The sequence below is a fragment of the Rhinopithecus bieti genome, unplaced genomic scaffold (assembly GCF_001698545.2).
Source record: "Rhinopithecus bieti isolate Rb0 unplaced genomic scaffold, ASM169854v2 scaffold_53, whole genome shotgun sequence".
NCBI classification, from domain to species: Eukaryota; Metazoa; Chordata; class Mammalia; order Primates; family Cercopithecidae; genus Rhinopithecus; species Rhinopithecus bieti.
This window is the reverse complement of record NW_016803161.1, coordinates 685,183-702,592: the sequence shown is the minus strand read 5'-3', so window position 1 is coordinate 702,592 and position 17,410 is coordinate 685,183. Positions and strand designations below refer to the sequence as shown.

The window sequence follows — 17,410 nt, the reverse complement described above, 5'->3', positions numbered from 1 at the left end:
AAGCACCATTTATTAAATAGGGAATCCTTTCCCCATTTCTTGTTTCTCTCAGGTTTGTCAAAGATCAGATGGCTGTAGATGTGTGGTATTATTTCTGAGGACTCTGTTCTATTCCATTGGTCTATATCTCTGTTTTGGTACCAGTACTATGCTGTTTTGGTTACTGGAGCCTTGTAGTATAGATTGAAGTCAGGTAGCGTGACGCCTCCAGCTTTATTCTTTTGACTTAGGATTGTCTTGGCAATGCGGGCTCTTTTTTGTTTCCATATGAACTTTAAAGCAGTTTTTTCCAATTCTGTGAAGAAACTCATTGGTAAGAAAGTATAATTCTATGAAGTGTTGTAGTTACTTGTCATTCCATATGTGGAGTTTAACAGAGAGTAGCCTATCCTCATCACACTAAGGAAAGGCAGAACGAATTACTGCATTCCATTAGTGAGAGTCATATAAGTATAATAATAGTAAAATAAGACAAAGGAAATTGGAGATGCCATCTTCTGCATAATAATTTGCAGAAGAGAATCTTCAGTCTCCAATGAAGGTGGCCAATTTGTTTCACTCTGGCTACAGTCCGCTGTACTAACGGCATTAAAAGTCACTATGAAGTGGCCCTCTGCAGCTGGAGAAAGGAACTTCAGTTTGCTGCCTGGGGTTCTGCAAAGCAAGAGGCCTGTGTGTGAATATTTAACCTACAGCACTCTAGCACTGGGTAGAGAAGCATAAAAGCTGAGAATTTAGACTCAGAGACCCAGATTAAAGTATCTGGCTCCATTCTGTGTGGATCTTGGACATTTCTCTAAACTTCTTTGTGCCCCAATTTTCATTTTGATAAAATGGAACTAATAAGTTCTCCTCATTAGGCAGCTAAAAATTAGATGGGTTAACACATGCAATTGCACCCTGCAAATTCTGAAGTGACATACAAATGTGTTATTCATATCCTTCCAGTAAATGCTACCTTTAAACACTTGACCTGAATCAGAAAACATAAATCTTTACTGTTTCTAAGAAACTGAGTATGTGTCTTTGTATGCATATAATATGTGTCTGTGTTGATTTCTAGAGTCGCTTGGATGTGTATGTATCACATAATCCAGCAGGAACTTCTGTTCAAAACATGTTGCATTGGACCCAGGTATCCTTTTCCAAATGCTGTTAAAACTTATTTTGTGGGTCTCAACCCTTTTCACTTTACCTAAACACATTCTTAAAATATCCTGCTGGGTACACCCAGAAGGTAACTTTTCTGGCACTGATTACCATACAAAAGTAACTATGAATTTATTTCCAAGAAGCAAATGCTTTTTATGACTTAGCATGCAAGAAAAATTATTTTGAGTGAAGCTGCATTTAAACTTACATAAATACCTTGTCTTACATTATTAATCATCTTTTGGAATAAGAAAAGTGTTTCTTAATAATTGTTTAAATTGAAAATAAACTGCTTGGAAATGTTTGAATTTTATTTTCACAATATAATAATTTTTATTTGTTTGTTTTTAATTTCTCTATGTTAGGCTGTTAAGTCTGGGGAATTCCAAGCTTATGACTGGGGAAGCCCAGTTCAGAATAGGATGCACTATAATCAGGTAAGCTTCTTAAAGTTGGAATTATTCACATTTTGAACAACACTAACTATTTAAATGTTAAAGAAGAAATTATGTTAACTGCGCATCTATTTTCCAAAGGAATGTTGATGTGCTGTCTCCCATTCTCCCACATGACTACGCATTCATTCTCTGGTGGCTAGGCTCATTTAAAGCTGCCCTCAAAGTACTACATCCCCATGTGTGAGAGACTTCCCAGGACTTACCACTACCCATTGCCATTACACAGACCTGTCCCATATCCCAGATCCCCAGCAAACTGTCCTCTCCTTTCTAAAGTATAAATACCTGATATAATAAGCTAATAATTCTAACTGTTCATGAGATAGAGTTGGAATATCTGGTCTTCTTAAACATTATCCTTCCCTTTGTTGACAGCCAGAGGAGTGATTTCACTGGAATATATTCCCAAACAAAAGAAAAAGATGCTGTGCTTGCCAGTCAAGGCTGGAAATATTTTACAATAGGCAGAGGCCTTTGGCATAGGCAGACATATTAAGCAGTCCTCGCACTTGTTGTACTAAGAATCCAGACTTAGGAATTTATCTTGTCTTCAGTCAATATGAGTTTAGGCAATCATTTCTTCATCTCTTCACCTAGGCTCAGGAAGTTGTTGACAGGATTTAGTGCTATAATATCTATAAGCTCTTGGCTCAGTGTAAGCTCGCGGGTTATCACTGACTATTTTTGAACAAGGGAAGTACCCTATAGTATTTTGTAACCTTCTCTTCTTCCTTTTCACCACATCCAATTTTTCCATCCAAGCAGTAGCTGAACAACTCTACTAATTTTCATCTGTTTCCATGACTCAAAATTTAGAAGGGATTGATATGTTTTAACAACAATGTCCTATGTGTAGAGAAGGCGTCCCCCAACCTTGATTTTGCATTTTTGATGTCTTTAAAATTTTCAGAATAGCATGAGATAAAACTTCTGTTGAAAACATTTTTTTCCTCCACCATCACCTTCTCAAATCTCCAAAACACAGGCTTGCTTTGAGTCTCTCTTTCTACTGGGCTCTAATACTCATAATCAGAGGACTACATCTTAGAGGAACAAGAAACCCAGTCCCCAAGTCCACCCTTCTTCCAACCAAACCAATAATATACCAAGGTGGTCTTTAACTAACTGAAGCAGTGACACTAATTTAAGAGCCAGGGCCAGCATCTAGAAAACTCTTTGAATAATAGGATATAAGTAAAATAAACTGGGTTTATAATTATGAATATTCTCTATACTACTCCCTTTTCTCTAATATTTAGGAAATATAATAGAAATCATTAAAATATTAGGGAAAATTACATATCATAAAATATTTTGCTATGGTAAATTGGCTATTACACAAAAGGTGAGAATACATAAACTCTGAGTATATTGGATTACTATTCTTGAAACTATGATCTAAAAAAATTCTAACAAAATTCTCTCTGGGCAGCAAGAAAATTCGAGATAATTCTCTTATTCCCTTTTCTGCTTTGTAAACCTCTTTAAAATATATGTGTGAATTGTGATTTTCGAGAAATAGGACATGGGGATGATAATACCCTTTCTCAGAATTTGAAGCAACATTTTGTAAATACTCAGGTAAGGATTCGACAATTACAGTTCCATAACTGAAGCAACTGACCTATCCCCTGACCATACTGGGAAGTCAATACAGAGCCAAAATAAATGACTCGGGACATTTTAAGATCATATTTTAGAGTGTTTGGGTAGAAACAACCTATTAACAATTAGAATCTAATCAAATCCATTTCCTTTAGCTTGAGTTGCAATCTATGTTCTTAGTTTGTAAGACTTACTGTCTGAAGCCTTGCTATTCAGAGCATGGTTTGGAGCCAATGGCATCAGAATCACCTATGAATGCAGAATCTCAGGCTCTTCCCCAGATCTACTGAATCAGAATCTTTACTTCAACAAGATCCTCAGGTGATTCACAGGCCCATCAGAATTTGAGAAGCACTGATCTAAAACATACTGCATTCACTTTGCTCTGTGGATAAAGGTGGTTTTTTCTGTGCAATCATTGCTAGAATTCCCTTATAAAACTGTCAGTTAGTGTTATACACTCTACTTGAAGAATAAGTACTGGGTTTAAAGTGTGGTTACCTAAACTCTGGTTCTTTCTCTTGTCTTTTCTAGTCCCAACCTCCCTACTACAATGTGACAGCCATGACTGTACCAATTGCAGTGTGGAGTGGTGGCAAGGACCTATTGGCTGATCCCCAAGACGTTGGCCTTTTGCTTCCAAAACTCCCCAATCTTACTTACCACAAGGAGATTCCTTTTTACAATCACTTGGATTTTATCTGGGCAATGGACGCCCCTCAAGAAGTTTACAATGAAATTGTTTCTATGATATCAGAAGATAAAAAGTAGTTCTGGATTTAAAGAATTATCCATTTGTTTTTCCAAAATACTTTATTGTCTCATACATAGTATTTTCGTAATGTTTGACATGTAGTGCTTGTTTCTGTAATTCTGACTTTAGAAATATATTGGCATCAACAAACTTCCATTTGTCATTTTGAATTTTTTTAATTTAAAGAAATTTGATTTTCACCTGGAAATTTATCTAGAAATACTTGAGAGAACATATTTCTGGGGAGGTGAAACTTCTCTTCTCATTTTCCTGTTCAGTTTCTCTTCTGAACTCACTTATAAATGAGCTGTGAGCCATAAGTGTTACCAAAGGACAGTGTTGGCTTCATATTCACTCTGCTTATGTACGCTTGATGCTGAGTATATTGCTTTCTATTGTTGATGAAGCCGAGTCTTTCCATCTGTGTAGTGGGGCCTATCACTTTCTATTTTGCAAATTTAATCCCATGAAAAGTTCAATTGGGATGTAAACTGGATCAACTCACTTTCACTTCCCAGGGAGTGGAGAGCAAGGATAGTTTGGGAAGCAACAGATGATGTCAACCCTGATTCAGGAATTTGAGATGAAAAGGGTACCCTCTATTATTATTATTATTGTTCTGCCCTCATGTTTTTGGGTCTTAACCACCAAATAGGCACCAACTAACCAAATTATTTTTGAAATCTCTGCCACAGTGCTGGAAACCACAGGATCCAGAAACATCCCCGTTGATATATAAGTTAGGATGTACAACTGCCATCAGTACCAAAAAAAAAAAAAAAAAAAAAAAAAAAAAAAAAAAAACTCACCCAAACTTTCAAAATTTCGAAAAACACACACACACAGCTTTACCTTGGAAATTTTATTAACCCCACAAATTTGTGACCTCATTTTATGGAATTAAGTTATTCAGATCACACCTATTATGCTATGTTAGGGTTTGATGTATAAAATATAAATGAGATAAGGAATATCTTGTACCCAGCATAGTGTATAGAACATAGTGAGTTCTCACAAAAACCTGTTAACAATGTTTATTATATTGTCACATCCCTCAACCTTTGTTAGGAAGCCCCAAACTTATTTGTTTTAAGCAAGAAATTGCTAAAAGAAGATAACTTGGGAGCCTTTATTCAGCCTGCTGTAATCACTCTTTGGGCAACCTCCTGCCATGTCCCACCAATCATTTCAAACTCAAATTCATCATCCCCACGTCTCTGAGCCAAATAAGTGTCAAGTTAATGAAGTTCTCCGAGTAACCAGGGAGTGAGACTCTGGAATCAACTTCAATTACTGCCTCTCCTTTAGTTATCCTTTCCCTTGGTAAAATAGAAACTGTTTAACATATATAATTTTAGACAGAACAGTTTAATAATCCCCTTTATATCCATGACTCAGTTTCAACTATTATCAAAACATAGCCTGATTTCATAATCTGGTTTTATCTGTATCTCTAGCCACTTCTGTCCTCTCATCTTAATTTGAAGCAAATCTCAAGCATCACATATTTCATCCATGAGGATTTCAGGATGAACTGCTAAAAGATAGTCTCTTTTTTAACATAATACTGTTATTACATCTAAAATTTTAAAAATATCTAGCCAGTGCTCAAATTTCTAATTATCTCATAAATGTCAAAATGTTTTATAGTTTGTTTAAATTGAAATTCAAGTAAGGCCTTTATCTTTTATTACTTGATGTTTTCTTGTGTTTCTTTACATATATAGGTCCCTTTGCCCTTGCCCTTTTTATTTCATTTTATTTTATTTTATTTTTATTTTTGAGATGGAGTCTTGCTCTATCACCCAGGTTGGAGTGCAGTGGCATGATCTCAGCTCACTGCAACCTCCGCCTCTTGGGTTCAAATGAATCTCCTGCCTCGGCCTCCCCAGCAGCTGGGATTACAGGCGCATAACACCACGCCCAGCTAATTTTGTATTTTTAGTAGAGATGTGGTTTCATCATGTTGGCCAGGCTGGTCTTGAACTCTAACTTCGTGATCCACCCACCTCAGCCTCTCAAAGTGCTAGGATTACAGGCATGAGTTACTACACCTGGCCTTGTTGTTGAAGAAGCTGTAGTTTGTGTTGTAGTTTCATACCATTGGAATTTTGCTGATTATATTCCACGTTCTTCGCCTTTCATATTTCCTGTAACTCAAGCATTCTTAACCTCAACACTATTGATATTTTTGGTAAGGTCATTTTTTCCCTTATCGAATATCCTTTTTTATTATTTTTACAGATTCAGGGAGTACAAGTGCAGTTCTGTTACATGGATATATTACGTAGCAGTGAAGTCTGAGCTTTTAGTGTACCCATCACCCAAATAGTGAACGTTGTACCCAGTAGGTGATTTTTCAACCTTCAAGGTAAATTTTTTATTGTTGGAGTTGTCCTGAGTATTGGAGGATGTTTAGCAATATCTCTAGCTAGATCCCGGCAGCACACACATCCCAAGTTGTAACAGTCAACTATGTCTCCTGACATGGCCAAATATCACCTTGGTGGCAAAATGCCCACCCTACTCAGTTAAGAATGAGCATTGTAAATTATAACCTTAATCAGATTAAGATGTTTTTAAAATTTTATTTTATAGACTGTATGGTGTTCTTCCAAACGAGGCTGATAATGCACAGCTGTTTCTCTTTTTCAGCATGTCAGAGACTACAGCTTTTCAATACACAAACCCAAGAGTTAATTAGGAGATTAAAAATGGTGGCATTCCAATTTGATCAGTTCTTCATTTATTAACTGAATACTTCCATAAAGAGGAATTGTTCTCATGCATCTTTTAGTTATCCAAAATGCATGATTCTCTCCCTTTACGAATTTCCAAAATTGATTTTTCTTTGTTTAGCATTATAATAAATATATGGTTCTATGCATGTTTGATGTTTCAAATCAGTAAGGATAATAATCCTAATGGTATAATGAAAGTTATACCCTCTGTTACTTGTGAGAGCTTCTATAAGTTGGCTCCAAAGTTCTTCTACCAAAGCTGTCATCCTGAATATGTTTGCTGCTTCTGCTCAATTATTTCCCTAAGAGGTCCCAATTCCTTTTTAATGTGGACTTTTACAAGATCATATTCTATAAGTGAGGATGATCATTGTTATTAGGTCATTATTTGTAGGACTTTTCAATGCAGAGACTTATGAATTTTTTTTGAGATAAGATTTATCGGTACTTCATATTTATTTGTTTGTCAGATAAAAAATACGTCAGCTCTTCATCTCCTTCTCCATCATGATAGCTGTCAACACACAATGCTTGAACTGTTAAAGTAGCATTTTAAATGGTCTACCTTTCTCTTGTCTCTGCTTAACATTCCAAATTGATTCCTAAAATCCTCTTCATTGTTCCACCTAAGTTCAAATTGTTCAACCTACCATGTAAAATCCTCATGAAGCTGGTTACTTACATATACTATCTCTTTTCCAACTACCTTAACTAGTAGTCTCCCTTCCAGTCAAGTTTTCTCTTTATTATGCCTCAAATACACCTCTAAACTTGTGTCATCGTATTGTTGTTCACATTTCCCTCCAAAATTCCGTGTAACTTGTCTTGGGGCTGCAGGTAGTTTTCTATGCTTTTGTGCATAACTCACATGAAAATCAATATATATGAACTGAGAACTGTGTTGCAATCTAAAACCCATTAGAAATAACATGACTTATATTTTTAAAAATCACGGCATTTTAGAATTTGAAGAGATCTAAGCAATTATCTAGTCTAACCCTATTATTTTCCAAGTGAGGATATTAAAGTTCATAGAAGTTCAGCACCTTGATAAAGGTCATACAGCTGGCAGTGTTAGAGATGGAATCAACATCTCCTAATCCAAGTATTCTTCTCCTTTTGCTGCACAAGGCTGATATGAATGGCTCTGTTACAGTGTCAAATATTACTAGAGTTGTCTGAGGGAGAAAATGGAAGGGGGGTTGCTAAGGGTTTTAGCAAATATTATTCAGGGTAATACTGAGTATCTCAGCTTCTAGAGTGTACACAGATATCTGGTAAAAGAAAAATGCCAGTTGAATGTCAGCTTTCTCTGAAAGTGTGAGAGAAAGTGAGAAGTAGCAGTTAGATATTAGAAGGAAAAAGGAGGAATGGAGGCAAGAAGGAAGTAAAGAAAGGAAGATATTAGAAGACACAGAAAGGAATTTGAGCTTCCAGGTGCAAACATTATCTGCATATCTCAGTTGACCATTATCCTAGCCCTACTGGAAAAATTCTAAAAGCTATATATAATCTAAACCAAACCAGAAAAAGTATTTAAAGCATACAAGGAAGATGCCACTCTAGAATTTTCTTTTGAAAGTAACATTCTGAAGAACAAATAAAAATACAGATGAGGCCAGGTGTGCTGGCTTATGCTTGTAATCCCAGAACTTTGGGAGGCTGAGGTAGGTGGTTCACCTGAGATCAGGAGTTTGAGATCAGCCTGGTCAACATGGTGAAACCCTATCTCTACTGAAAATACAAAAATTAGTAGGGTGTGGTGGCACACGCCTGTAATCCCAGCTGCTTGGGAGGCTGAGGCGTGAGAATCACTTGAACCCAGGAGGCAGAGGTTGCAGTGAGCCAAGATAGTGCCACAGCACTCCAGCCTAGGCAACAGAGACTCTGTCTCAAAATAAATAAACAAACAAACAAACAGATGAGATTAACTATTTGCTGACATAACCCATCCTACAAAGTAGTTTACAAGTGGGTTGCTGATGATAACCGTGAGTCCAAAATTTCCTTAAGGATTTTAAATTATCACTAAAATAAACTATTAAACAATGCAAAGTATCATAACGAGGTAATCTCATAATAAAATCTATAGTAGGTATGGATAAATGAAAGCCTAAAACTGAGAGTATTCTAGCCAGTGTGAAGGTAGAGAAGAATACATACATTTTCAAGCAACCCATTTAACAAAATTGTTATGAACACAGAGAGTCAGAGTGACCTGGATTCGAGTTCCTGGCCAGCCATTTAATAAATAGAGAAAGTTATTAACTTCATGAGCTTTAATTTCCTTCAGTGAACAGTGAGCATTTAACTCCCAGAGTTGTGAGGATTTTTGTGTTTATTTCTTGAACAAATATCTATTGAATGACTTCTTTATATTGAGCATTTTAATATAATTAGTGCATGATCCGTGGTATTGCTTAATTAATATTACCCACCATTATTGGTTTTATAACTGCAAGGTATTACTTATTAGGATTATTATTCCTTTGCTCTTACATATTAAACAGTCTTCTTATAATAACTTAAAGGCTATTATAAGTTACTATAACTTATAGTAGGTGAGTCAAGTTAGACTCATCTCCTAAGTGGGAAATTGTTAGAACAGCCTATGTAAGTATTTGATTACAGAACAATGGATAATTTCTCGGCTCACATAAAACATTGATACTCTGGCTTATCAGGTCTTCTTTGTGGTTTTGGTTCATATAAATCAGTTCCTAGAAGCCTGATTACCTTTCAGTAACCTAATAAAAGCATATTCATAAGTGTGCAAAGCCAAAGCTTACATACAATTATTGAACCAAGTAAGGCCAAATCTGAGAAGCCAGCCAGCTTCCATTTAATAATTTTATTTTAATATTTACATTTTGGCACTTAGTAAATTATATTTCTCTGAATTTTAATCTTCTTGTGTACTTACTTCAAGGTTTGTTGTCAAGACTGAGAGCATGTGAACATTTTTGTATGCCTGTATTCATTTGGTCTCCCTGCTCATTCTGCCCAGGCTCTCTTCTCATCTGTTTATATCATCCGGTTACTATGTGTGAGTTAAATACTGAACTCACAGATATGGTTGATCTGGAGAGCCAGCTGGATGATATGAATTGCCATATCTGTGAGTTCAATATTTAAGAAACACATCTATGCTTTTTTAAATTTCCTCAATTAAAAGTCTTCCTATAAGTTCTAAGAATCTGCTGTTCTTTATTGGAGTAAACCCAATTCATGTGTGCCAGTAGATTACCTGACTTACTATCTTACTGTTCAGTCAGTACCTACTAATTGGAAAGGTATGATCCAATAATATTTACTGGGAGTTGAGTGGCTCTGCTTTGTGAATCCTTATCTCAGATATTTTAGATAAGGTTATAAGACACTGAAGATAAAGAACATACGCTCGTATGTGAGTGTATATACATGTGTGTGTATACACTATATATTTGTAAATACACATTTACAAATAAATATACTTTTACTGAGAATGTGTTTATACAGATATAGGCACACAGTCAGAAAAAGAATTACATTTCTTTCAATAAATATTCTGGCAAATAATTTCAATCATCTAAGCTTTAATATTTCTTTTCTGAGAGCTTCATAAATGTGCATTCTAGTGAATTTAGAATTCTGTGCTTCATGCATTCATTTTGCAGCACCTCACAGCAAATACTTACTATTCTTTAGAATTCCAAAAGCTACTTGAATTCAAAACAGGTCAAATCAGCAAAGGAGGTTAAAAGATTAGAAGATCTGCAAATGGTTGGGCTCTAAAGCGAGTTCAAACCAAAAATGAGCCAAGAAGGCATTGGAAATTATATATCCTGGGGCTATTTAATATGCCTTCTGCCAGATGCACGTCAAGGCAATGATACAAAAATGTGACTGAACTTACTAACAAAACAGGCCCAAAATTGATGTGATTGAATTAAAAAAAAAAAAAAAAAGCTTCTTGGCCTATTAAATCTGCATGCACTGCTTGGAAAAGATACATTCATTTGATAAATTTAAATCATATATATTATATTGATATTTGTTTAATATTTATGTCTAATGAATATTTATCAAAACAAACATTGTTCTTTTTGTTCTAGGAATAAAAGACAAACCCCTTGTCCTGACAGAGCTTAACATTTTAGTGGTGGAGGTTGATAATTATAATCAGATATATTATTATATTAGGTAAGAATAATTGCTGATAAAATACACTAGGTTGTGGAGTAGAAATGAATGACACAAGGCACTATTTGTTTTTTCATTTTTGAATGATTATGGGTACATAATAATCGTGTATATTTATGGAGTACATGTGATGTTTTGATACAGGCAGAAAATGTGTACAAATCAGGGTGATTAGAGTATCCGTCACCCAAGCAAGGATCACTTCTTTGTGTTAGTAACATTCCAGTTCTAATTGTAAAGTTATTTTAAATAGACAATAGATTTTTGTTAACTATATCACCCTATTGTGCTACAGAATATTAGATCTTATTCATTCTACCGAGCTGTATTTTTGTGCCCATTAACTATTTCCAATTTATCCCCACCTCCCCACTACCCTTCACAGCTTCTGGTAACCATCATTGTACTCCCTCCATCTCCATGAGTTCAATATTTTTAATTTTTAGCTCCTACATATAAGTGAAAATGTGAGAAATCCATTCTTCTGTGCAAGATACTATTTTAAATAGAGTGGGCAGGAAAAGTTCCCCTGGGAAATGACACCTGAGCAGAGAAGTGACTAAAGTGAGAAAGATCCATTTTAATTGAACGTTCTGGTCCCGTGGTTCTAAACTGCAAAGGACCACAAAGAGTCTTACAGGCTAACAAAGTAGCCTGGCACAATTTCACAGGTGCTGGCAGGAGACAGGAAACTCTTGGGTCAAAGACAAAGGACTTGTATCACAGTGGACCTCATCACCTTCAAGTTCTCCTTGTTCCACAAGTCCATAGAGAAGATGCAGAAGTGGACCCAGGTGGATGTTGCACATACAATAAACCTATGTCACAGTGAAGAATTCCAAGTTTAAGAACCTTCCAATCTTATAAAGGGGCTGCCAGCAAAACTGTCCAATCTTTGCCCCATATGAAGACATCTTTATTATACGAGTTAGGAACAAATCTACCCTCTACACTGGAGGGAGATGGTCTTCTATCTTTCAAGGCTTTTCACTAAATGCACATCATTGAAAAGATAGTCTGGGACAAAAACTGATCTGAGATATGAAGAAATGCCCTGGAGAATAGTCTCCTAACATCAACATTTAGCATACACCAGAATCACTTGGAGTTTGCCCATCTCCAGTGTTCCTGCTTTAGTAGGTCTAGGCTCTGTCTAAGAATTTGAATTTCAAACAAGTTCCCAGCCAATTCTGATGCCACTGGTCAGGAATTTCTACTTTGAGAATTACTGTTTTGAGTCTATTAAACAGATCACATTTTGTGGCACTATTGTTGATTTGCTTTCATTTGGCTGTGCTTTATAATCAGCAACTCACAATTCTAGATTACTTAGGCCTATTATTATCTTTGATTTCATTAAATACAGTGAACAACATATCTCTTATTAGAGACAACTCTCATGTCTTACATTGTGGTTGAGCTTACTGACATATGTATTTCTTCCCCAGACAAACCTTTGCTAGTATCAACTTCAGATTATCCAGATAAGAAACAAAGAAGACAATTGAAATAATAGAGAAAAAATCCTCCTTCTGAGGGTATCATGATAATTGTAATATTAAACTTGTATCTAATGCTAGTATTGATGACATTCTGGTCTATAGCTACAAAATGCATGGACTGAAGCACAGATGATGTGTATCATTTAAAGAGTGTTGATAATTTTCTTTTTTCTCTCTCCTTGTTATTTTCTATCCCTATAACATACTCAGCTTCTTCATCTTTAAAAAGCGTTTGAAGTCAAAATTGAGTTTAAATAACCAAATAGTATTTAGATTTCTCAAATTACACACAGGTCCAGAAATCTATGCCATTAATAAGGAAATTATGCTTTGTGATTATATCAGAATTGCTGCAAATCTAGCAGTGTTTTTTTTTTCCACAGCTCTAAAATTTAACTGCTTTTTGAAATTAGTTCCGTAAGTGACCCAACAAGGACATGCAGCTAATAACCCTATTAAAAAAAACACTTACTGTTATTTAAAATAATATTTTTACATTCACAATCTATTTTCACAGAATTCGATGAAATTGCAATTATCCAGATTTGCCATTAGAGGGTAGGTTAGGTTTGGAGGCTGCTTCTGTTTTTCCTCTTAATCTGGGAGCGTTTACTCTATTTAGTCAATAGATGGTGTCTGTCTGTACTCATTTTACTTAGCATGTCAGCCCCTTTATTAAAAATTGTGAAAAAAAAGTTTCTGAATAAGTAAAACCCAATCAGGAATTAAATTTTAGAGAAGTTAACAGACGGAAGATAGGAAAAGCTAACACTCTGCTAAGCACTTTATATATGGAATAACACTGAATACCCACAAAAGTACTATAAACTTAATATTATGCCAATTTTATGTTAATTATACAAATATATACATAATATAAATATATAATATTGGCATAGTGTGCCAATTTTTTATTAGAGCATGTAAAGTAAGGAGATGTAGAATGAATTATATGTGCAAATTCTCATGGAAAATAGTGAAACCAGGCTATGAATTCAGGTCTTCCTGACTCAAAAACCCAAATTTGTCCAATATACCACATTAACAGATCAAATCAAGCCGTAATATAAATAAACTCTCACATGATCCCCTGCTAAACAGTACATTTGTTACCTTTGTTATCAATCTTACTTCTTTGTTTTCTATAGTTGGCATATGTGTGATGTGTTTTTATCCTTGCTTCTAGATTTCTGAACTCTGTAAATTCAGGTAACCCATGTTGTACCTCATGATATGTCCTCTACTGCATGGCAACCATCCACATGGGAGCTCTTCTTTAATTATTGAAACTTATTATTATGTGCCTATATAATAAATGCCTTATGAACAAACAATTTAACAACTAATTGTTTTTCTCCCTGTCGATAATCTGTTTTGTTCTTTAATGTGTCAGATTATTTTTACAATTATGTTTAAAATTATATTTAAGTAGCAAACACACTTGAGAGACATTGGCTTAATCATTACAAAATGTAGTCCCAGATCTGGTTCTAGGGAGGCAGAGCAAGACGGAAAGCGTGAGCAAATAGATGCCTCTACTGATCGTCAAAGCAAAAGAACAAATAGAAGCCCCTACCGACCATCCTCCCCACCAGAACACCAAATCTGATGACTATCTACACAAACAAGCACCTTCAGAAGAAGCAAAAATCAGCTTAGGCGCCAACTTGACCACAGTGGGGTAGAGTACCAAACAGGCACTTGGGTACCCAATTCCAGGCCTTGGCTCTTGGATGGCATTTCTGGATCTGTGCTGGACCAGAGGAGAGCCCACTGTCCTGAAAGGTGAGTCCCAGGGCTGGAAGCACTCACCACAAGCTGGCTGAAGAGTCATTGGGCCTTGAGTGGGTACTGGAGGTAGCCTGGCAATACACACCACAAGCCTGGGGGGTGGTGGCCATGAGGAAAGACTCCTCTGTTTATGGAAGGGGGAAGGGAGAGTGGGAAGGATTTTGAGTTGTGGTTTGGGTGCCAGCTCAGCTGCAGTAGAATAAGGCACTAGGTAGATTCCTAAGATATCCAACTCCAGGCTTTGACTCCTGGATGACATCTCTGGACCTGCTTGGGGCTGAGGGTAACTCACCACCTTGAAAGGAAGGATACAAGCCTAGCTGGCTTCGTCATCTGCTAATTGTAGAGCCCTGTGGCCATGAATAAACATAGGCGGTAGCCAGGTAGCGGTTAGAGCAGGCCTTGGGCGAGACCCAGTGCTGTACTGGCTTCAGGTCTGACCCAGCACAGTCCCAGTGGCAGTGGCTACAGGGTAGTGCTTGTGTTACCCACTCCTCAATTTCAGGAAGCTCAGCACAGAGACAGACCCTCCATTCGTTTGGGGGAAAGTAAGGGAAAAGAACAAGATACTCTGCCTGGCAATCCAGAGAATTCTTCTGGATCTTATCCAAAACCACCAAAGTGGTACCTCTATAAGTCTGCAAGAGCTAGAGCATTACTGGGCTAAGGGTGCCTCCTAACGCAGATATGACTGCAGTGACCAAAAACTTAGATCACAGCACTCAAGTCCCTTTGAATACCTAGAAAGCCTTCCAATAAGGATGGGTTCAAACAAGCCCAGACTGTGAAGACTACAACAAATACATAACTCTTAAATACCCAGACACTGACGAACATCTGCAAACATCAAGACCATCTAGGAAAATATGATCTTACCAAATAAACTAAATAAGCCACCAGGGACCAACCCCAGAGAGACAGATAAATGTGACCTTTCAGATATAAACTTCAAAATAGCTGTTTTGAGGAAACTCACAGAAATTCAAGACAACACAGAGAAGGAATTCAGAATTCTATCAGATAAATTTAACAAAGAGATTGAAATAATTACAAAAAATCAAGCAGAAATTCTGGAACTGAAAAATGCAGTTGACATACTGAAGAATGTATGAGAGTCTCTTAGCAGAATTGAACAAGCAGAAGAAAGAATTAGTAAGCTTGAAGATAGACTATTTGAAAATACAGCCAGAGTGTGGGGCGTGGTGGCTCACACCTGTAATCTAAGCACTTTGCCTGACTTACATGGTGAAACCCCATCTCTACTAAAAGAAATACAAAAAAATTAGCTGAGCATAGTGGTGGGCTCCTGTAATCCCAGCTACTTGGGAGGCAGAGGCAGGAGAATCGCTTGAATCCGGGAGGCGGAGGTTGCAATGAGCTGAGATCATGCCATTGCACTCCAGCCTGGGCAACAGAGTGAGACTCTGTCTCAAAAAAAAAAAAAAAAAAAAAAAAAAAAAAAAAAAAAAAAAATACAGTCAGGGAAAAAAGAATGAAAAACAGCAAAACACAAAAGCATGAGTACAAAATCTAGAAAATAGTTTCAAAAGCGCTAATCTAAGAGTCATTGACCATAAAAAGGAGGTAGAGAGAGAGATAGGGGTAGAAAGTTTATTCAAAGGGATATAAGAGAACTTCCCAAAGCTAGAGACACTTATCAGTGTTCATGTACAAGAAGCCTATAGAATACCAAGCAGACTTATCCCAAAGAAGACTTAATAATCAAACTCCCAAAGGTCTAGGATAAAGAAAGGATCCTAAAAGCAGAGAGAGAGAGAGAGAACGAGAACACACAAAGGAGCTCCAGTATGTCTGGCAGAAGACTTTTCAGTGGAAACCTTTTAGGCCAGGAGAAAGTGGCATGACGTACTTAAAGTGCTGAAGGGAAAAAAAAACAAAAAACAAAAAAATATCTTACCCTAGAATAGTGTATCTGGTGAAAATATCCTTCAAACATGTAGGAGAAATAACGACTTCCCCAGACAAACAAAAGCTGAGACATTTCATCAACAGCAGACCTGACCTATAAGAAACACTACAGAGAGTTCTTCAATTTGAAAGAAAAGGACATTAATGAGCAATAAGAAATCTGAAGGTAAAAAACTCATGGGTAATAGCAAGTATACAGAAAAACAGAAGATTATAACACTGTAAATCTGGTGTTTAAACTACAAGTAGAAAGGCTGAAAGAACCAATCAAAAATAATAACTACAACTAATTTTCAAGAAATATACAGTACAATAAGATATAAATAGAAACAACTAAAAGTTTAAAAGCAGGGGATGAAGTTAAAGTGTAGAATTTTACTCGTTTTCTCTTTGCTTGTTTATGCAATCAGTGTTAAGTTGTCATCAGTTGAAAATAATGGGTTATGTTATTTGCAAACCTTGTAGAAACCTCAAATAAAAAAACGTACAACAGTTACACAAACAATAAAAAAGCAAGAAATTGGCTGGGTGTGACGGCTCAATAATCCCAGCACTTTAGGAGGCTGAGGCAGGAGGATTACTTGAGGTCAGAAGTTAGAGATCAGCCTGGCCAAAATGGTGAAATCCTATCTCTACTAAAAATGCAAAAATTAGCCAGGTGTGGTGGTGAGTGCCTATAATCCCAGCTACTTGGGAGGTTAAGGCAGGAGAATCAATTGAACCTGGGAGGTGGAGGTTGCAGGTTCCAGTGAGTTGAGATGGTGCCACTGCACCACTCCAGCCTGGGTGACAGAGTGAGACTCCATCTCAAAAAAAAAGCAATAGATTAATACACACCACCAGAGAAAATCATTAAAAGGAAGACAGGAAGGAAGGAAAGAAGCAAGAGAAGACTACAAAACAACCAGAAAACAAATAATAAAATGGCAGGAGTAAGTCCTCACTTACCAATAATAACATTGAATGTAAATGGACTAGACTCTCCAATCAAAAGACAGAGAGTAGCTAATCTTGTCATTTGCAACAACCTGGATGGAACTGGATGTCATGTCATAAGTGAAATAAGCCAGACACAGAAAGATAAACTTCTCATGTTCTCACTTGTTTGTGGGAGCTAAAAATTAAAACAACTGAATTCATGGAGATAGCGAGACTAGAATGTTGGTTACCAGAGTTTGGGAAGGGTTTTGTGTGTAGAGGGGGAGGGGAGTGAAGTGGGGTGGTTATTGGGCACAAAATATGGAATAAATAAGATATAGTATCTGATAGAATAACAGAATGACTATAGTCAATAAA

General features: G+C 36.5%; 1 protein-coding gene across 1 annotated transcript in view; it reads left to right on the top strand.

Moving 5' to 3' along the window:
• LIPF (lipase F, gastric type) overlaps positions 1-3,986 on the top strand; it is a 12,712-nt gene extending 8,726 nt beyond the window's left edge. The window contains 3 exon segments of the mRNA XM_017867525.1: positions 1,064-1,135; positions 1,518-1,589; positions 3,750-3,986. Coding sequence (XP_017723014.1) covers positions 1,064-1,135; positions 1,518-1,589; positions 3,750-3,986 — 381 coding nt within the window.
• The last annotated feature ends 13,424 nt before the right edge of the window (positions 3,987-17,410 follow it).